This window comes from Propithecus coquereli, unplaced genomic scaffold (genome assembly GCF_000956105.1).
Source record: "Propithecus coquereli isolate 6110/MARCELLA unplaced genomic scaffold, Pcoq_1.0 Scaffold31, whole genome shotgun sequence".
NCBI lineage: Eukaryota > Metazoa > Chordata > Mammalia > Primates > Indriidae > Propithecus > Propithecus coquereli.
The window spans coordinates 1,642,523-1,665,204 of record NW_012148730.1 but is presented as its reverse complement, the minus strand read 5'-3'; the positions used below and the strand labels follow the sequence as shown (position 1 = coordinate 1,665,204).

The 22,682-nt window shown below is 39.5% G+C and overlaps 1 protein-coding gene across 2 annotated transcripts in view; it reads right to left on the bottom strand.

Annotated features, from left to right (window-relative positions):
* PCDH19 (protocadherin 19) overlaps nt 1-22,682 on the bottom strand; it is a 106,774-nt gene that overhangs the window by 3,628 nt on the left and 80,464 nt on the right. The window contains exon 6 of one of the 2 annotated variants that reach the window (XM_012650042.1): nt 1,498-2,174. In XM_012650042.1, coding sequence (XP_012505496.1) covers nt 1,579-2,174 — 596 coding nt within the window. In that variant the 3' untranslated portion in view covers nt 1,498-1,578. Of the gene's footprint in view, nt 1-1,214; nt 2,175-22,682 lie in introns of those variants that run through there. The other variant, XM_012650043.1, reaches the window with a different exon arrangement.

Genomic DNA, 22,682 nt, shown 5'->3' with positions numbered 1-22,682 from the left:
CTCTTTTATGACAAAGCAGAGCAAAGGTGACATTATTTCTTTATTTTTAGATAATGAGCTCTTAGGCTGCGAGAATACTATGTTGGCTAGTGAATATTAACAAAGAAACAACGAATGGGGGAGTTAGAAGAATGTGAAAACCAAAAAAAAGAACGTACAGTTCGTTAATTTTTAAAAAAGGTATATTCCTAGCCTACAGCAAAAAGAGTTAGCTAAATCAAAAGGATTTTTATTTTAATAGTCTCTTGTTCACATTTTTAATCGAAAAAAGTGTTAGTCATAAAAAGACGAGTTCAAGTGTCCGAGTGTCTCCATTTAGAAAGCACAGTAATTGGATTAGCAATTCTGTTACCTATCTTTTCCAAAAGGTACACTTTGTACTGCTTACTCTATCCCTATTTATAAGCCTAAGATACAAAGCAACATGGAGTTCTCCATCCCAGCCCATGACGTGCTTTGCAGTCTAATTCTAATAGTGATTGGGAAACACTGAATCAGGAAGTGTGTTTCTGAAGGGATGCTAATTTAGAGCTCAAAATAGATTCAGTTGTTTCGAGTTTTAGATGATTGGAGACAGGGAATTTCTAAGCCTGGAACTGATAACTTCAGGAGCAACTTTCCTGTTCAGGGCCTGAAAATTAGAAAAATGGATCTCATAAAACTTTCAGCACAGTATTTCTGACAACTGCAAATTAGATAGCAGCATATCCAAAAATGACTTTCTGCAATGATCTATCATAGACCTGGGCAGAAGACTGAAAGGCAGGAAAAATACTTCGCAAGGTGGTGAGCAATCACTACATGGGTTAAAAAATGTGAGTATCCTCCAAGTACTCAATCTACACGTGTGGTGTTGCTCATTCATTTGCCGTTTCAATTGTTTGAGCTTTGTTTTTTGTCTGTAGTTTTATTATTTTTTTTAGAAAAAAAACACCAATCTTTAAAAGCCTTTTGCCATCACCACACACGTAGCAATTTGCAATATCAAATACAACAATAGCACAGCTAGCAAAAGGGTTCTTAAAGCAGGGGTGTCCACAGCAAAGTAGCGGCATTGGAAAGTACTCGAGCTTCAGAAACAACCTTTTGGGGGCTCGATTTCACATCACTGAATCAATGAATAGTACACAATAAATGACCATTAACTTGTCTACACTACAAAAAACAGTGGCGAGCTTATTAAAGGTGTCCAGAGCTTTTTTTTTTTGCTTTTTGCTTTTTTAATGTAATTCTCCACAAACAATGGTAATTTATATTATAATTTTGACATAGAAAAATATATAAATTCAAACACTCAATACATAATACTTTTCACAACTGAATTTGTCTCTGTTTCCCCAACATCAAGGCCCCATGAACAACTCAAGCCAAAGCTAATTTGCTCCAACTGAACACCCCTGCTGCCTGTTGAAACGAGAGGGATTGTCACAGAATGATAGTCATTTATAAACAATACATTTAGAGAAAGCTCTGAAATACAGCCACTCAAGAACCAACCATTGGTGAGCAATTAAAATGAGCAGCTCCTGCTTCTTCGCAAGCCAGCGTGGTTTCTTTCTCTTCTTCCCGGAGACTGGTTTAGAGAACGATATCCTTCAGACGCTTCACGCCAGGGGACTCTTTGTCGCGACCCTCCTTCAGAATGGGCTTGACCTCATGCATGACTTTCTCGCTGTCAGCTCCACGGGGCTCAGCTTCAGAGGGACGAGAAGGGCCATTGTTGACATTGACATACTGCTCCAGATCACGGGCCGGGGGAGCCAGCGCAATGGTGTAAGACACGGAAGGCTTGGTGGGCAGAGGGCTCTTAAGGTGGAGGGGGGAGGTGACAGGGCTAATGGCCTCGCAGCCATTGCCCGCCTCCCGGATAGCGCTGTTGACCTTGGGGCTGCAGATGGTCACATCGACAGTCCTCTTGCCTTTCAGGGTGGGCCTCTCCTCAGCCGGGTGGTCGCTGACATCTTTCCCAAAGGTTGCGAAAGTCCGTTTGGTGGGGCCGCAGTCGTCATAAGCCTCAACATCAGCAGCAGTAGCTTCAATGGACAGCGCGATGATGTTTCTCACGTGCTCAGGGGACTTGGAGCGGATTGGCATCGGGTTCCGGGGCATCCAGCACCTGTCAGAGTGGCCAAGAATCCGGCATTCTTCCCTGCAATGAAATCCTTCATTCTGATCTGTTTGGAAAAAACAAAAACAAAAACAAAAACACGTCAATTTCATCAGCTTTTCCCAGGAATCATTGTTACTCCCCAGTGTTCTGGTTTCTTAGGTTTCCACAGGCCCTTCTGGGAAATGGCACTTTTAGATAGTCCTTTATTGCCTTTGGGACAAGTGTGAAGAATTGGATTTTTAAAAGGCTGTAGATCTTCTCCTATGTACTCCCCTTTTAAAATTTTTGTTGCTGTTCCCACTGCTGACAAAACAAAAAACGTAAAGGGAAACACGTTATGATGAAAAAAATACATTTTTTAAAAAGTTTATCCTGGGTGTCAAGGTGCTGAGAGTCAGCAATTTTATCAACAGCTCCTGCTAAAAATCACCTGTGTTTGAAACTGGATTCAGCAGAAGAGAGAATGGAGGCAGAGCAGGGAATCCAACAGTCAGTATATCTAAGAAGACTCGGCCATATTTTTGAGCAACAGCACTGCCAACCACCCTTCCACCCTACCCATCACTGATACACAGGGCTTAAGTTAAGTTTAGATTGGTATCATACTCTCTTTGCAAACCAACCACATCCCCTCTTTCTGACCACAAGTACTGCCAGCCAATCTCTTCACTATGCCATTTCCATGACTTAATTTCCCATCAGAAGGAACATACTGAGATCTTTTCCTTCCACCTGACCCATAAGCTTCAATTGGCCCTATGCACACATCATTCATATTTGGGGCATTATTAATTAGACCCAACTAGCCATCCTTCCTTATCTTTGTCTGCAGTTTCATTAGGGCAATATTTCTTAAAATAAAGAAGTCTTTCATAGATTACTTTAACCCTATGGTGGAAGATCTCATTAGCTGCTACACATCTGATAAAGGGCTGACAACAAGAATCTATATAGAATTTAAGAAAATTCACAAGAAAAAAATCAAACAACACTAGCAAAAAGTGGGCAAAGGACATGAACTGAAACTTTTCAAAAGAAGACAGAATAATGGCCAGCAAACACATAAAAAAAGTGCTCAATGTCTCTAATCATTAGGGAAATGCAAATCAAAACCACAATGAGATATCACCTAACTCCAATGAGAATGGCTTTTATCAAAAAGTCCCAAAACAACAAATGCTGGTGAGGATGTGGAGAGATTCGAACACTCTTACATTGCTGGTGGGCCTGCAAATTAGTACGAACCCTGCGGAAAGTAATTTGAAGATATCTCAAAGAGCTAAAAATAGAATTACCATTTGATCCTGCAATCTCACTACTAGGCATCTACCCAAAGGAAAAAAAGACATTCTATAATAAAGACATCTGCATTCGAATGTTTATGGCAGCACAATTCACAATTGCAAAGATGTGGAAACAACCCAAGTGCCCATCAATTCATGAGTGGATTATTAAAATGTGGTATATGTATACTATGGAATACTATTCCACTACAAAAAACAATGGTGAACTAGCACGTCTTATATTATCCTGGCTAGAGCTTGAGCCCATCCTTCAAAGTGATATATCACAAGGATGGAAAAACATGCACCACATGTACTCACCATCAAATTGGTACTAACTGATCAACACTAAAGTTCTCACATGGAAGTAATATTCACTGGGTGCCAGTCAGGTGCGGGGGTGAGGGGCTGGGTAAACGCACAACTAATGGATGCAGTGTGCACTGTATGGGGGAATGGCAAGCTTGAAGCCCTGGTTTGGGCGAGGCAAAGGCATTATATGTAACCAAAATGTTTGTACCCTCATAATACACTGAAATAAAAAAAATATTTTAGGTATCACTAATAAAAATAAAATGCTGATCATTAAACTCTGAAAAAAAAGATCTCAGCAGTTAGAATTCATAATTATTGGGAGACATGTCTTTCTCTTTTCAGGTCAAGTTCATTAAGGGTTAAGGCTTCAGTTTGGCTCTCAGAGGGGCTTTCTGTACAGGCTTCACCAAAGCATGGACCCAGGGTTGACTTTTGCCTGTCCATTGGAAAATTTTTAATCAAAGTGTCTGGTTTATAGCCCTAGTTTTCTAGATCCATTTATATTTATGCTACATTCTTACATGAGGATGACCTAATGAAAATTTTCATCACTTTGCACAATGCATGAAAATATGAGCAGCTTAACATTTACAGAAAACCTTGGGGCAGGATCAGAGGAGGCGGGAAGACTAGGATATTGCAAAGACTATATATATATATATATACACATACACACATACATATATGCATGAAAAAAAGTTGAAAATGTATACTGTGACTGCTTTTTTTGCAGGGGAATAAGTCTGCAATTCATGGTCTTGCCTGACATTAGTCTACATATAACATACCTTTCTTGTACACTTGTATTTCTATTTTTTGGTGTGTTATATTTGCTTCTTGATTATTTTTTAAAGAGTAAATGGCATAGCAAAGAAAGATACTGCTCTGCCTCATTCATCAAAGGTTCTCTGGTGAAGGGACACAAGGGAGAGGGCTCAAGGAGTAATGGTAAAATTGGGCGTATACTTCATCATTTGGAGAAAAGGCATTGGAAGTAGTTAAATGTCACAGATCTAATCCAAGCTGAATCAAGATTTCAAGACAACTCTAGGCATGGCCCTTAACCTCATTTAAGCTACTTAAAAGCCAACTAAAGATAAGACCTCTTCAGTGTACCTGGACACAATTTGCCAATTTATCTTTAAGATGGACATTTTTCAGCACCCTTTTGGTACTGGGGAATGAAACACAGAATTTTACAGAGTTGGAACCAAATAACAAATGAGCGACATAACGAACAAGACAAGTGCCTTCCACATAGATAGAACAATGCTTCTGCAAACTCCAACACAGTTCCACATCAGCTTCCAAGGCCACCTCTGCAAAATGAAGGGTTTGTCAAAGCCTTTTCTCTGCCACTTCCCTGCAAACTCTCAGTGCTGCCATTGGATACCCTGTCATCATTCAACATACGTGTGTTCCTGGGAGGCTGAAAATATGAAAGTAAAGAAAACATGTTAGGACCTACTTGGGGAACACTTTGTGTAGACTCAAACAGTATGAGTGGAAGAGTTGATCCACCTTTAATCTGTTTCCTCCAAATCTAGCACTTTCCCCAAAAGGTCCCAGAATCTCTCTAGTAGTAGAGCAGAAATCACATCTTTAGGGGTTCCCAGTAAGATGTTTCTGCCTCTCCATCTCCTCTGGGGCCAATCTCATAACTTTCCAAGTAATAGATCTAAAGAATTAGTGTGAGCATTTGGGGATAGAAAGTAAGGAGGTACAGGTGGGGGAAAAGTTCAGTAGTTGATTTCCATTTCTACAAATCAGAGCAAAAAACCCTAGAAGCCAGTAAAAAATATCCAGAAGGCTGTGACATCTCTATTCTTTTTGTCCCTAACTTAAGGCATAAAAGCATAAAGGCCTTAGCCTTTGAGTCCTAAAACCATGGCATGTGACCAGCTATGAAAAGAAAATCCCAGTTGATCTTAAGAATGATATTATACCCCACTTGCCCACACTTCTAAAGCAGAACAATAGTGAACTAAAATCAAGTAGAATCTGCCCGATATGCTCAACACAAAGGTTTTCTTTCTTTTAGTTTTTAGTATTAAGTGGCTGTCTTTAAATTTTGAAATGTAGCTTTTTTCAACACCATTCAATAGGAGAATGCCATCTATGCATCACCCTAAATCCAAATACAGTGCTGCCTCAAATGAACAGCATGAGGAGACCTGGATCCCCAGCATACAGGGAGGGAGAACAGAAACCCCTGATACAGACACCTCCGAGATCTTATGAGTCTAGGAAGACCACAGCAGGGAACTCATTCTTCTCAGAGGCTTCTCTGTCTGCCAAGATCGTATTTGCCTTCAGCTTACCCATTGTTTAAATGAAAAAATCACTGTCTGGGAAAAGGAAAAGGTAAACTAACTCAGCGCCTCCAAGAATGCAGTCAGGCTAAGCCTACCTACCAATCTCACTAAACCTACCTCAGTCCTATATGAGCTAGAATAATATGCAATTTTCTCAGATTAATTATGTGAACTTATTATATGCACTGCTCTTACCTCATGCAAGTGAAGACTTGAATCTAAGAGACTCTTTTACTCACAATGTCTCATCAGTGGCTTAGATCTGACACCTGTATTTTCTTAAGTTCTCACCAAGGACAGTAAGATGCTGTTTATTATTTTTGGTTTCAAACAACACTTCATGACATTTGTGTCAATAAAATTAAAATGAAATCTAACCTAGCTTTAAAATGTTTATAGCCATTTTATATATGAAAGAAAACATCATTAATATAGACAGGCAGGAAGAACATCTCTGCCCATCACAAGGTAGCTTACATTCATAAATGTACTACAGATGAATTACCTTTCAAAAATCGAAACTTCAGTTTAGTAAAGAAATTGTGTATTAAACGTGGGAAAGTCACAATATAAAGCCCCTTAAGAATAGCAATGAATACATGTGGTGTTTGTTTTTCCATTCTTATGATACTTCACTTAGAAGAAAACCAAAATGTGTGTACCCCTGTAAAGTCAGAAAAAAATAAATAAATAAATAAAATTTTGAAGTGTTCAAAAAACAAAGGATACCAATGAAGACAGAGTAGATGTAAAAAAAAAATCAGAGAGACTACTTCTAGAACTGTATAGAACCGGTAAAGATTATGTGCTGGCTATCACATAGTATAGTAGCTAGCGATGGAGGTATGTGGCTAGAGAGGAACCATTTTGTATCATCACAAATGAACTGTAAATACCCTGAATTGATCACTATGCATTATACATGTAACAAAATTTCACATGTACCCCATAAATTTGTACAACTAAAAACAAAATAAAATGATGCTGTCTCCAGCTTAAACAGGGGGAGGCTAAAAATTCATTAATTCCCTGTTAAGATTACTCTTATAAGCCTATTTGTGACTTGATGCTTTACTACATCTTTATCTGAAAGTATCGACCTGAACATAGGCAAAGCAAAATTTAAGATTCTAAAATCCACACATAGTTGTGGAAATACAAACATATTATCATGTACAGATGAATGAATGCAGGTATCTTTAATTCAAACATACACATGATTAGGGTTGACTGATGAATTTGCAAATTGGTCTTTCATGCTTCTGAAATTGTCCCTAGAATTTCAGAAAAAAAAAGAGAGAGAGAGAGAGTGCATAATTTGGAGGAGGGACACAAATCTTGAGGCCAGAGAACGCCTTAGTTCAAAACAGATATGATTATTTTAGACCAAAAAAAAAAAATACAGAGGGAAGAGCAAGTTTCTTCAATCTAGATAATAATAAGTATTTGGGGGTCACAATTTGTCATTAGGGACCTTGGTGAGAGAATTCTAAAAACTCTGGCAAAAAAAAAATTAAATCTTAAAAGCATCAGTCTTGTGAGGGTGTGGGAGGCATACGTGGTAGTAATGACTAAGTCATGATGGATAAGGAAGTAATTCAAATAGAAAAAGACCAGAATATGTTATTTTGTGCAAATAATAGCAAAACTTTATGCAGCAATTACTACTGTCCTCAGGATGTGAAACTGCTGTCTCTTCGGATGTGGGCAAACAATGTGCTTCCACACTAGAAAGAGCCTCCCATGGTCCCAACGAAAGTAATAAAAGAAAATGATGAAAACACCATACCAGGCTTTGCTAAAACTTTCAAAGTCCTGGTGGAATAGAGGAGCTAAGAGACTGTTGGGTTTGTATAGATGTCCAGTCACAATGGATGTGTTCGATAAATGCGAGCAGTTCTTTACTGTGATTCAGCGTTTGGGTGTATTAACTCAAAGATCCTAATGATCACAGACAAAAATCCAACACTAAAATAGTTCAAGGTTACAGTTACAAGAGCAATGTGTTTCCTCTTCAGAACTGATCTGCAATCAATGAGGCAGAAGGCAAAAGTTAAAGTGAGTACCAGCTCCTGAGAGCTCAAGTAGTTGGCTACTTCTAAGTGGCAGCAGAAATAACAACCTATAAGCGAGTGATGTGTAAATCAGAAAACCTTCCTGGATTGTCCTCTTATATATCTTCTTAGTTTAATCTTCATCACCCCATGAGCAAGAAAATCTATGATCAAAGCAGGACCCATTTTTGTGAGATATAATGGAGGGGACTGTGGCAATGATTATGAAGTTAAGTGCTATTAAAATTGGTCACATGCACCTAATCAAGAAAATAATTGTTGAGAAGTACACGCCCCCTTGACATACCTAACTCCTACTCATCTGAAGCAGAGATACCTAATTTCCTATTAAATATCCTTATCTATTTCTTTTAATTAGAAACAGAGCCCCACTTCTGTTAGGGGTGGTGATGTGCTCAGCTAAAATAAACCCGTACATTTTTTAGCCTCCCTTGTAGACAGAGGAGGCCATATAACATAAGATTGGGCCAATGTTATGAAGGCAGGATGTCAAGAAAACTCAAAAGTGGGAAGCTGACTAACTGGGAGACCATTTTGTCCTTATTCTTTCCTGCTTTGTCCTGTCTGGAATGGAGACATAATGGCTGGAGCTGCAACATCCATCTTACTACCATGAGGCATCTTACAAGACCCTAAGGATGGAAGCCATGTGCCTGTGGATGGCAGAATAGAAAGATATGAGGACCTTAGGTTATTAAAGATATTATAAAGCCACCTCACCAGACTTGAACTTCTTTTAATAAGAAAAATAAATCTCCTTCTTATTTAAGTCACTAATTTATTTTCTTTACTAGGGGAAGGGGGTCTTTATTACTAATAGTTAAACACAATTCATTACTGATACATTATCCCTGAAGTCTCATCTTAAATTTCACTTCCTTGGGGAGTCCTTCCCTGATCCCTTAGACTAAGGTAGGTCTCACAGCACCTCACTTTTATAGCACTCATCACATTTGTGATTACAATTAACCCTTGAACAACAAAGGTTTGAACTGCACGGGTCCATTTACATGCAGATTTTTAAAATAAATACAGTCAGCCTCCTGCATCCTCAAGCAAATGCAGATCAAAAATACAGTATTCGTGGGACGCAAAACCCACAGATACTGAGGGCCGTCTTTTCACATCCACGCCTACCTCCCGATTCTGCAGGGCCAACTGCGGGGCTTGAGTATGCACAGATTTTAGTATCCATGAAGGTCCAGGAAACCAATCCCCCATGGATACTGAGGGATGACTGGATTCGTTTAATGTCTATATTCTTCGGCTAGCTTTTAAGCTCTAGATGAACAAAGATTAGATCTGTCTTATTTCCTCCATACCTACCGAACCTAGCAAAGAGTGTAGCACAGAGCAGGTGGTCAATAACGGTTTAATTTAATTGAACGAAAAATGTACAGAAAGAACAAAGAATCTTGGTCAACACTCCAGACACTGTGCCGCTGCTGCAACTCCTAAAGGTGGAAATAACTATTCTGTCTAGTGTAAACACTATAGAAACCTACAAAGTAAACTATGTAGCTTTGTTAGAGGCAGTAAAGTAAATGTAGAACTTGAGACGCATTAAAGTCAAGTGTCATCTTAGACTCTGAGTGGTTCCCTGAACACTATGTGCAGACTTTAAAAAGATCTAGTATGCTTTGATGTCCAGCTGAAAATACATTTGCCGTGTACCTGCGAGTTTTCTGTTCTAACAATAGCTAATAGGGCCTATACTGTGATGAACCAACAATACAATAAGCAGAAGAGTCTAGTCTGTGAGCTGAATGTGTTGTTCAAATAGCAAGCATCAAACAAGATTTCTTGGCATCAGATAAGATTGTTGTTAATTCCTACAAAATATAAGCCAAAAATGGGACCTATGATGAGCCTTTTAGACCCACTGCAGATGCTGACTTTTTCTGGCAAAACTAATACTCCAGTCAAATATGCCAGGGAATTACCAAAGGAAAGGCTTATCCAGAAAAGAGTTCTTAAAAGCATTTGAAGGCCTGCAGAGTCAGGAGAAAGAACATTGATCCTGTTTCTGTAACTTAACAAGGCAGGCAGAGTAGCAATGGGCTAAATGGGAAAGAAAGGGAGGAAAGAAGGAGGAAAAGAAAGAAGGAGGGAAAGAAGGAGAAGAGCAGGAAGTACTACCTAGGGCTAGGCTTTAGACATTTCATCTAATTTTGATGTGATTGATATCTTGAGGACTGGGCTTCTTTTGGGTATTTAGGTACCATTTGAAAATATCTGTTAAGCATCTAGCAAAAATTTAACAAGGACTCAATGACAACGTCCTAGAGCCCTCCCAGACTATAATGCTGGGGGGAGTTTACATTTACTTCCTAAAGTAAAATTTTAGCAAGAAAAGTTGGGGCTCCATCTGTAAAACATTCAAGGGAACACCAGTGAAGGTTGAGACATTTTTAGAGACTCGAACTAATGATATCAAGCAATCCTGTAGCCACTCTAGTGTGACAAGCAGCACATCACAAATTATAGTACAAACAGCTACTTGTCTCTTTCTCACTCCCTTCTTCCCTTTCTTTCAGCATTTTTCCCATTTGGTTCCTCCCTAACACTTTCTTTTTATTATCCTGTTTCCTAGCCCTTGTTATAGCACCATGGACTGACAGACAGACAGCTGGCAGAAGGAATAAGATTGAAAACACCTATGTGGTATTATTTGACACCTGCCAAAGAAGCACTATCCAAAAACCAGCCCTGATAACATGGAGAAAAATTCCCACATTTGTCATTCATCTGTGTACATGCATAAATGCCTGTTAAAATAAGAGGATCCACTACCAAATTGGTATTATCAGATTTTCTTTGGTCATGTAGCAGAGCCCTGAGTGATGGGGACCCAGGATATGGGAGTTTTGATAGGGTAAGAAATGCTAGAAATGTGTGGAGGTGGAGATGTTTCAGGGAAGGTAAAGGGTGAGGGTGGGATGTGGGAACAAAGTTCCTGAGACTGGCAAAGGGATATTGCCAAAAGAGAGAAGATTGGCAGAGAAAAAAGCCAGCCCTGATTAGCATAGCTTGGCATTTTCAGGATGGCTGATTAAACAGCAGGAATTCTAAGAAGTTTAGTTTTAGCTTCAGATAGGGAGGGTGGCTGAAAAGACTGATGAGCCCCAATCTTTTCCTGGACCATTTGACAGATCAGCATGGGTTAGCAAGTGCCACCCAGTATTTGGCCTCTGTGATGCCAAATGGCACACAGGCCTCTCCCCTCATTCAGTCTATGCACCTGAAATTCACTTACTCCAAGTGCAACAAGAAAATAGATTAAAAAGATGCCTCTTTCAGAATTCAAAGCAATTGAATTATCTTCAATGGAATCTTTAGTGCTGAGCTGGTCGAAGAGACAAAGTTAAAACATACTGAAGTATAAGTGCTTGAGAATTTAATATTTATGATAGATGAGAGTGTGGCATGTACAGTCATACAATCCAAGTTGCAATTTGGGCAATCACAATAGTTCCTGGAGTTTTCATTTTTGTACTGGGGCTCAATTCAATTCAATCCATAAAGAAGAGATTTCAAGATGTGTATAAGTATAAATCATTTGTGCTGATGCATGGGGAGCAAGGAAATGAAGCAGAAGGCTGCCTGGAAAATTGAGACTAAGAAATAAGAGGTGCTGACAGTGACTGAGATAAGCACGGATTGACTAGACTGGAATCTTTGTATTTTGGCTTCTATGATGGAGAAAATTATCTGACAAAGTGCTGAACTTCATATAGGCGCTTAGAAACCATTTGAAGAAGCATCTTTATAAGTAAATATGAGGTGACACAGAAGACCAATGAACTATTCCCCAAAAGGCGGAACACTGAGATACAACTCTGAGCAACATGGGATCGTTTTCGAAAGTTTTATTCTAAAATGCCCACAGAATTAAGTCCCTTAGCCTATATCCATGCGACACCTATAACACCCAGTCACTTCTCTGAAGAGTTCAAACCAGTTGTTTGACTCCATGTAGATTAAAAACAGAAACATTCTGCAGGTAGTTATGCCACTGGGAAAACAGAGCCTTTTAGATCACACTTACAAGTAGCTCTGAAGCTAAAGTTATCTCCAACTTGGTTTCACTCTTTCCTGGAAAGCAAGGAAATTGCTAGCAGATCATCAGCTTGGGAAAAGCCATTTTTATGATGGTCATGATCTTCTGGGAGAACACATAGTAAGGATGGCATAAATGAGGCTGATACAGAAAGGGAGAGGAGACAGAGCACGTTGGCCAAGAAAAAATCTTCCCTTTTTTAATGAAAATTTAATGTTGAATGGATAAAAAGGCACTCAGCAGCTAGTGTTCCCCTTAACAGGAACTGACACTTCCTTCAGTCAAGTCCCAAGACATTTAGTTTTGTAGAACAGGCAATGCTATATATGAGTCAATGAAAAATGTTGCAACTCTAACATCTAAATTTTTTAAAGGTTCTTGACTAACAAAATATTTGTGAGACTGAGTGGGGAAGCTAAGAAACAGTATTAGTAATTCTCCAAGCACTTCTTCCACATTTCAAAAATAAAGAGCTCAGTGAACCAATCTCTGTCTCTTGTAATGATTCAAAGGGATAGTGTGTGTTGTGTCATCAACTCCTTAGTAATTGCCAGAAATGGTCACTGGAAGCAAATAGGAGTGTCCTAGTAATAACATCTATTAGCTACCTAGGATGGACTCTTTGTTACCAACAAAAGCCTAGTAGAAAAATCTGGCATTATCTTGATATTTCAATGTAACTTCAGCAACCATCTGGAATACTGTAGTTGTGATGACACTGCTTCTGGGGACAGCAAACAGCACAATCATTAAAAAAATTCATTTCAAATATCTTCCTGGAAGCTAATAAATTTTACAGCAGTTTTAATCCTTCCTCTTTTCAACAAAGAAAAGCTTAGTTCCAGACAAATTAAAAGTAAATTGATTGCCTTGGGGGAATCTATTCAAATATTACTTTTCCATGTTAGAAATCTTTCTTCCTAAAACATTGAGAAAGAGAGACACAGAGAGAGCACGAGAGAGAGAGAGAGAGAGAGAGAGAGAGAGAGAGAGCAAAATCTTGGGTGGGGGAGCGAGATGGATTATGGAGATAAAGGGCGTGAAAGGGCTAGAAGCCAGTACTGTATATGAAAAAGACAAGCTATAGCAACAGAGGAAGAGTAAGAGACAACCCAAACCATTAAATCTTTGTTTGCAAAACCAGGTAGAAATCAACTTAAAATAAAATGCAAATGTGTCACTGGGGTGCAGACCTAACATTTGTGCTGGAATTTATGAATAATAACTATGAATAATGAATACCAAAATTGAAGGGATCAAATGCCACCTTCTATGTTTACTTGTCATCATCCATCTTTCATGGACAATGCTTAGTTTTATTCTTTTGCTCTTTTCCTTAAAATTTACTTAGAATTATTCTTATTCCAGTTGTCCAATTAATCATACTAGTAGGAGAAAGCAAGCTATATTTTTTCAGGGTGTTGCCTCAAAAGCAGTTACACAAATTCAGAAGAGAGGCCAATTAATCTATTCTTTGAGGAAACGTAATAATTTGAAGGCACCTATACTTGTCCCCGTGTTCTTATCAGGAAGAAAATATCCATTACATGTTTAGCACATGGAAGTTCCAGTATGACCCCCTGGCCACCAGCTTGCCCAATTCTTCTCTGATAGAGAGAATGGCTCTTCCATCTGAAGCATCAAGGAAGTCTTGGAATCTAGTTGGGCCACAGCTGTGAGGACTTTTTCTGAGTTGGCTCAAATCTTTGCATATAAGAGTTGCAGAAGGCTCTCCAGTTGAGATGACCTAAGTTAAGACACTCTGCCATAGCTCTAGAAAAATCTATGTAGGAGCTGATGTATAGTAAGCCTGCATCACAGCCACAAAATTTCTCTCTCTCTGTCTCTCTCTATATATATATATATATACACACACACATACACACACACACACATACATACATATATATATATACACATACAAACATATATATCACTACCACCACCACCAGTCCTCATCATTCTTAATAGTAATTTTCTTTCACAAATTAAAACAACAGAACAAATCAAAAGATTACTGAAAACCAGGCTGGTAAATTTAAATGCTCTTTCCATTTGCAGATCATACATCTTTACACCCTTGGAGTAATCTGTCTTTCCAAAACATTGCATCTCCTGAACTCCAATTTTATTGTATTTTTCACTTGTTGGTTAAAATGCCAATACTTCATGGCTGGGTCTGTGAAGCATGGGGGGGCTAATGAAGGAATGCCATGCTGTGGTGGAAAAAGCTATGAGGACTCTAGTTCTGTGTATAGAGAGCAAGACAATACTGGGAGTAGAGAATATGAAGCTTCATTCAAGCCTGCATGATTTCCACTCTCTGAGATTTCAATTTGGCAGTTACAAGAGGGAGGGTGTGCACTTGTTTAATATAAGATGTTGGACTCTAGCATAAAAATATTCTAAGAGTAAATGGAAATTATTAATTAAAGAAAAAGCCTTCTTTGGCCTTAGAGCTTTCTTATCCTCTTAATTCTACTTTGCAATCTTTTTTTATTTGCTTTTATCAGTTAGTGAACAGCAAATAATCTGGCTTGTTATTAAAACTGCAGATAAAATAATCAGCTTCGGCAAAATGCAAACGGCGCCTAGCTGAAGAGCTAAGAATCGTCATCTGCTCGTATATTAAGACATCCTTTATTTATCCTAATGGCCCTGGATCAGTCGGCGGCAGGAGGAGGGGTAGAAAAAGGTTGGAAAGGAGAAGAGAGTGGGGCAGATGCACAATTATATTTTAAAACCTCCTACTGGCATTCAAAGAGCTCTCTGCTGTTAATCACACACACACACACACACACACACACACACACACACAGAGTCTGCACAGAATTGTAATGCTGACATAGCTTCCTGGATAAGATGCTTATAGGACACTAACAAACAAGGACATTGACGAATGGTTTTATTCTCCTGGGGAATCTTTGTCCCCCTTCTTCCAGAGTTTATGCAAACTGAAAAGTTTATATTTTTAACACCCTGTTGTCCGTTCCAATATGGGAGGTCAGCGATATTTCAACAAAGAAACCACTCATGAGTAATGATTTTATGGAGACAAGACTGGGGAAACGAACTGTTTGAAATGAGTCTAATTCCTTGTGTGACAGCTAATAAAAAGAAACATCTGAACACAGTGCTTGAGAAGCATTTTTGTACTGTTCAACAGACTGAAAATAATACCCTTTTTTCTGGTCCGCATTACCATTAATAACAGCCTTCCCTTCTGGTCATGTGTGTTTACAGAGGGAATGAAGATTGATACCAAGAGCTCTGCACCACCCAACTAGACACAGACTGTCCAGATGATTATTTTTTTAGCACAAACTGACTTTAATTTTTAAAAGTAAAACTAATCGTAGTCCTAAATGTTTTGGAAATTACTTGGGAACTGTGAAGAAGCCAGAAAATTTGCAAGGTGGCTCTCAGAAAGATTGTTAGGAAAGTAAAAGGTGATGTTCATATCTTGCCTTTATTTAAGGAAGCTCTTGAACCCTCCTGAGAGGAAATCTTCCATCTTTTTTGTTTACTTTCTCCTGACCACACCCCGAAGATTTTCCAGAGCAGGGAAATAGTAGATTGATTATGCACTAGATAGAATAATCCACGAACTGCATGTTGTCAGCTCCCCCAGTGTATTAAAGATGGAATTGCCTTTAAAAAAATTTCAACATATTCACAGGCATTGCATAAAGAAAGGTTCCCCTGGAGTTCAATGAACCTTTTATCCCAACCTATAAATAATAAGTGCTTTCATTAATTAATTCTCATTTTTCTTCTCAACTCCCTTGTCTCCATTCCATAGTGTTCAACTCATCTCTGCCATGACCAAAATATCCTCTCATCTTCCCATTTAATACAGACCTCGTCTCTCCTCCTTTAGCTTTGTGGCCTTCCCTCATCACAGCAAATCTTTCTGCTTAGAAACCTCCAAGGAAGCTACAGGGAGGCAATCAGAGACAACAGCAGTGGCTAAGTCTCTGCCAGAAAATCCGCCAATATGGAAAAAGTCTGTTCTCTGGGGCATTTCCTCCTTCCCACCAAAGAACCGTCAGAGAAAGCCTAACAGTTTGGCGTGGAGGGGGGTGGGGGTACAGGGTCCTACGATTAGAAACAGCTGTGTCTGGAATTTCCTTAGCAGAATATGTTACCCGCACCCTTTACAAGGAAAACAGAAGAATATTAACTGTACAACTACATAGTCCATATACCCTATAAAAGGGCCCGCATTTTGCTATTAGGAGAGTGAATGGTTAACATTTACTATAAAATAAAATTTCAAGTCTTACGATTCCCTCAAATTCTAAAAAGCTGCCATGAATTTTGTGTCTGCCCCAAAAAACCCAACGGGGTATTCAGTAAACCACTGAACTATTTGCTCATTGGAAACTCACAGGCTAATGTAACACTGGTCCTCTCCCATCCTTCACATCAAGATCATTGGGCCATCAGCCAAAACCTAGAGAAGTAAGCCTCATCTTGGTGAACTGGAATCTCTAGTGTCAGATATAGTCAGCCTGACTAATGGGAACCACAGCTTGCCAAAATCTACAGCCTCCCTGTCTGTTACACCCATCAAATATGCTTAGAAGTCCCATGGCACAAGCCCAACAGTCTACAGATCCCAAACGACTATCAATAGCTTAAGTGTAAGTGATTGTGAATGAAGTACAAGCCAAATGTGTTTCCTTTTTAGTTGCAGGAATTCCAGTGGTATTATGGCACTTATAATGTTCATACCTAATGATTCAGACAAGCCTCCGCGAGCTGAATGTTATGGGACGCTCTGCGCATGCTGCAATTACAGCATTCAGCACAGCACTAATAGGCATCCCGGTCTCAAGTTGCAGGGGCACCACATGGGCAGTATTGACAAGACCACCCCCTGCAGTTGAATATGATGGAAGATGGAGGGGGTTCCCATATGCCCTGCTGGTAGTCTGGAGGCATGTTTCTGCCTCTTCAGGCTCCCACAGCTAGTGAACAAAAGAATGCATATATAAACATCACAGCCTGGAACTCTTTAGTAAACCTCTTATCTCCCTGACATTCCAATATTGCATCAGTAGTAATTTATTGAATTTTCCTCCTCTTTCTCTTCTTGAACATTTTCCATATGATTCAAACTCAGTACTCTACCCAACCTAGCTTTTCTTTTCAATCCAGAACTTCCCATTTTATAAAAGAATATTCTGTCTCAGAGACACTTCTTTGAAGTGAGCTGCTCAGAAAAATAATTTTTCATTAGATAGCTATATCAGAAATGGATATCATTGACTGGGTTATTCCTAAATGCAGTAGCATCCCAGGACATTCAAAAGATAATCCTTTCTTTTCTTCCTTGATCAAGATCATGTACTGACATTCACATCCAGTGGGAATCCATTGTGGTTAACTATCAATGACCCTCCCCCAAGAATAACCTGGAGAATCTGAAGCATTAAACAAAACCTGCTATCTCATCAGAAATCCCATACTTTGGATCTCAGGAATACGTATGCCCATATTCCTCTTTAGAGAGAGAGAATAATTACTAGATCTCAGACTCAACTGAGCAAAGCCAACTTCGTACATAATCGTGGGTGGGGGGTGGGGACAAAGGAATTTGATGATCTGCAATATTTGTATTTGTTATGGAGAAATCACATTTTCTTCCATAATGATAATGCTCATGTGTTAGAAGTCTTTAGCTTTATTAAGCTACTCATTATTTAAACAAATCTCAAGAACCAAACTGAGTCCAGATATCAGAGAGAATAAATCGGTCTTTTCCAATCAACACAATATTTCTCTGCACTTGCTTCTGTTGAGCATGGAAATAATCAATTGGAATATGAATGAAGCTATAATTTCAATAGATACTTTATTGGATTTTTTTCTTGTCGTACTTAATATTTTAGGCTTCCTTATTTTGTCAAATGTCTTCCATTTCTTTCTTTCCTACTGCCGTAACTGGAACATCTTTGAGGATATGACTTTAGATTTTCTTAGCCCTTGCCTAGTTCTCATCCCCTACTGATAAGACGCTATAAAACAGTATAATTAACTCCAGCTGCCCCATCTTCACTTCTGACTCTAGGAGCTGAGCAAGCCGACCCCGCAGGGTGTGGACTGAAGTGGGTGGAAGAATGTCTGGCTCCAGCCCAGCTATGGTGTGCCTCTCCCAAATTGCAAGCTTCCCCCATTAGACAATACCTAAGTTCTGCAATCATGTTTACACAGCTGGAACTGTGCAGACCCTGAAAATCATGCAAAGCACAGACTGAGTAAGACTGCTCCTTGCTTCATTCTGAATTTAATCCTATTTATCTAAAGAAGAATAAATGAATGCATTAAATTCCCAGTGTTGGGGTAACGACTACTGGGAAAGAGAACGAATGCTCCCCTTCTGAACAGAATGTTCATTATCATGATTGCAGCAGCCCACAGGTGTGAAGCTTTCTGTCTGCTAGTAAGAAAGCAGCAGCCAATAAAAGCTCAGTCCAGAACGAAAAACAGTAATAACAGAAAACACAACCATCCGCCTCAGAAAACAATTCATTGTATCACTACATTTTAAAAAACTACTTACAGTGAAGATACTGGCACTACCTGAATGAGGCAGGGTTTCTAACCATTCTGGCCCTTGAGAATGTGAGTTCACTCTCCCCTTCACAGACCCCCTGTCCTAAGTCTGTCATATTCCTGCTCACCAACACCAAGGAGAGCCCTCCCCATAGCTCCATCAGCTCCCTAAAGCAGGGAAAAGATAGAGTGTAAGCTTGGTCTAGGCATTTAGCAACCATCCCCACTGAGGACCTAAAGCCATGGGACTGGTGAAGAAATTTTTTAACATTGCTAACTTTTGGAGTGCAGAAAAGCAAAGGCAATCCCTTCTGCTGCAGCAGTGTCCAAAAGCAAGCTTCTCTCCAGAAAGAATGAGGCATGAGCCAGATCTACTGGAGCAACTCAAGACTTCTGCTTCTTGCCAAAGCTTACTACCCTGCAGCACATCTGAAGCCGGCTCCTTTCAGTGAAGTGTATATGTGAAAAAGGCACCATCCCTCTCCCAGAAGCAGTGTAGCAAAGAGTCTAAACTGTGGTTTCTAGAGTGAGACTGCCTTAGAGTCCCAGCTCTAAGACTTAATAGCCCTATCCTATGGAAGTTACTTAAAGTTACTCTCTGTGCCTTTTTTTTCGTCTGTAGGATAGGACTACTAGGACTAACAGCACTGATCTCATGGGATTGTTGGGATGATTAAAAGATGAAATGCAAGTAAGCTGAGCTAAAGAGTGCCCGGCACAAAGGAAGAATTCAATACCTGTTAGGTATTGTTATCCATCTCAGGCAGCTCTAACTCTCTGGGGCAGATGGGGTCTAGGCTAGCCATATCCTTATATCGTGTAGCCAACAATTGGTGGGACAGGAAGGAAGAGGCTGGGAAAGACCCCATCTTAAAGACATCACTCCATCAGGCTGTATTGGTGACCCAAATGCCACGCCATTAGTTATTCTTTTGGATTGTCATCACATTAAGATGCAAATGCTATATGGAAAAGGAGAAGAGTTCATTTAACAGGTCCCTTGAAATAATTAGGACCATGGGGAAATGGAACATGGAAAGTAAGTTTTTATGTGGAAAGTAGGAAACAAGCAAAGAAAGGCTGGGGATGCAGGGCCCTGAGTGGAAAGGCTAATGGTGACAAACTAAGAAAGCCTAAGGAGAGTATTGCATGTCTGTGCTCCCAAATGGAGGGGAAGGTGCAGGCAGACAGATATATTAGCACTGTACACACAATTGTGCCAAGGGCTGGCCCTTACGTACACCTTCTAAGAATGTTGAGAAATGCTCTTTCCCTCTATGCTTGCTTTTCCTCCTAGACACAGAGCTGAATCTGACTGTCGGTTGCAGGAGATCTCATCATTTAAGAAGAACAAAAACCACACATGCAGAATGCATCCAAATTTTAAAATTAGACCTCAGAAAGGAAATATTGACAAGATGCCTAATATGCTAAGTATGAGGAATTAAATTGAATGAGGCACTTGAGGTAGGGAAGCAAAAACAGGCTGTACCACACACATTCGGAAGGGCACTACTCAGTACTAAGCCCACAGTGCCTTTGGTTGATTAACAGGGAGCATAGTGTGAGAGGGAAATTGGAGTGGAGAAGAGAAGTTGACTGGATAGCTTGAATGTAAGGAAAATACATGACAAAAGGAAATCTCGACAATTAACAATGAAAGCAGAATGATAAAATTAAAGGCCAGAGGGGCAGATTGAAGTCAAAGCATCTGGGAAAAACAGCAATCACTTTCTTAAATACAGGTACATAAAACTAAAATGGAAAGGCAAACAGGCAAAAGGCCCTTTTAGAAATTGAAGTAGAAAACCTATGACAAATGAGGGCCATTTAATTCAAGGACAAAATACATTGAGGATCTCTTATCCTCTATTTCTTCATCAAAACCACATCAGGAACACCAGGCTAGGTTCTCCGGATAGATCAGCATCTCAAAAGGCTGAACAATGGAATCACTGGGGATAGGGAGGTAAATGGAGCTCTGAAAGATTGATAAATCCCCTACTTCATATGAATTAAGTCCTCAGAAGATTGAAAGGCACCAAAGGCAAATTGGAACAATTCTGGCCATGGGATTTGGTAGTTCTATCACACAGGAAATGGGCTAGTAGTCCTGAACTAATGGCCAGCCAAGAAATCAAAGGAAAGAGCTAATCATTCCATTTTGGGAAAGGCAGAGGCAGCTGCCAAAGCATCAGAGGGGGAACAGCTGTGTTCTTCACTTAGGGGAAAGACCTAATTAAGTTGAAAATTGCAAACTATTCAGAAATGGATGATTCAGTAAGGGAGAAGGAAGATGAGAACATGAATTTGGTGTAAAAGGAAAAGAGGACCATTTCCACGAAAATACACACACTTGAAAGCAGAGTTAAGCTAAATATATGCAAACAAAAGCCGAAGAGGAGGAAGAAGCTCAGAATGTTTAACACAAGCTAGCTTCACCAGTTTTTCATCCTCATTTCCTTTGCCGTGAGGGAAAGATTTTTACAACCCAAAGCCCCATGACTAAGGGTCAGATTTCCCACTCTGCCTTGGTCTTCACAAATACAGGGAAAAATCCAGCCAAAATGCTTTCCGCTTCCTCAATAATCTTCTCACGCTAAATGAACAAGAAAGAGTCATAGAATATTAGTCCCTATAAATCATTTCAGTCAAAACTCTTAACTTATAGATAAGGAAACTGGGGCCCAAAGGGAGGAAGTAGGTTGCTTGAGATTACACATACAGTTAGTGGCAGGTCCAGGATTTGAATCCAGATGCTTGAATCAGTGCTTTTGCCCCTCCCTACACAACAACAACAACAACAACAACAAAACAATAAAAAGAAAAAGACAATAGAAAACAACCTCGATAACTATTGAGATGTCAAGGGTGATCACAGGGTGTTTTAACAATGTGGAAAATGTCTTTTTAGATCATCTTTGAGAAATGACCATCACCAAAATGCCCATACAGCACCACAAAGAACAAACGAAAATAGAATGACTGCACCTCAGCAAACTTGCAGTCCAGTAAACCAAAAAGAATAGAGCCATCTGATAAAACTTTTGAAAACATCCAATCTAAAACAGCCCAGATCAGAGGAAATGATGAAGGGGACAGAAGCTAAAGACTAGAATTTCACCAGGCATTTTTTTGAAGAAAAAGTTTTAAACACCAACATGAGCAAGAAAACAGCAAGGATAGAGGGAAGGAAACTTCAAGAACACTCAAGCTGTGATTCAATTGAAATGTTGTGATCAACGGAATTGCCAGTGACACAGATAACACAGCAGGCCAACTCAAAGAGTAAAATGTAAGAAACAAAGTGAAAGGCCAATATCTATACAGGTGCCAATGCTGTAGACATACCTGGGAATTATCAAACATGCCCCTGGGCTAGTTAGACACACCAGTTATTTCTTTCCATCTCATCGTAATGCTTCCGACTCCCTGATCTGTCTGACTTCACTGCTATATTCTGCTACAGTTTCCCTAAGCAACAGTTCTTCCAAACTGGAGGAGGTAGCCCTTTCATAACAGGAATGAAAACTTCCTGCCAATCCAGTAGCCTTTGAGATTTCAAATGGAAAAACAGAACAATGCCCTGGAGTCACATAATATATCCAGGAAACACAAACTCTGTTCTGATCCTTGCACTGTCTTAGAGTAAATCATTTCAGCTGCAGCATCTATCTGTAAAATGGGGAGGGTGACAACTGTCCTGGAGATCAAACATTGCTGAATGGCATCTGTTGTTTGGTAGTGTTCAGAGAAATGAATTGATCAACACTTGTTCATTGACAGTCTTCTCCATTCACAGTAGTGTGCTACGAGCTGTGTGGGAGGATGGAAAAAGTAGTAAAGAAGGCAACTTTACCAAATAAAAAGAAGCCACAAAAGTGTTCACAAAGGAAGACTAAACTACTACAACCAGAAAAATTCAATGTCATTGAAAATTATCTCTATTTTCTGTAAAAAAAA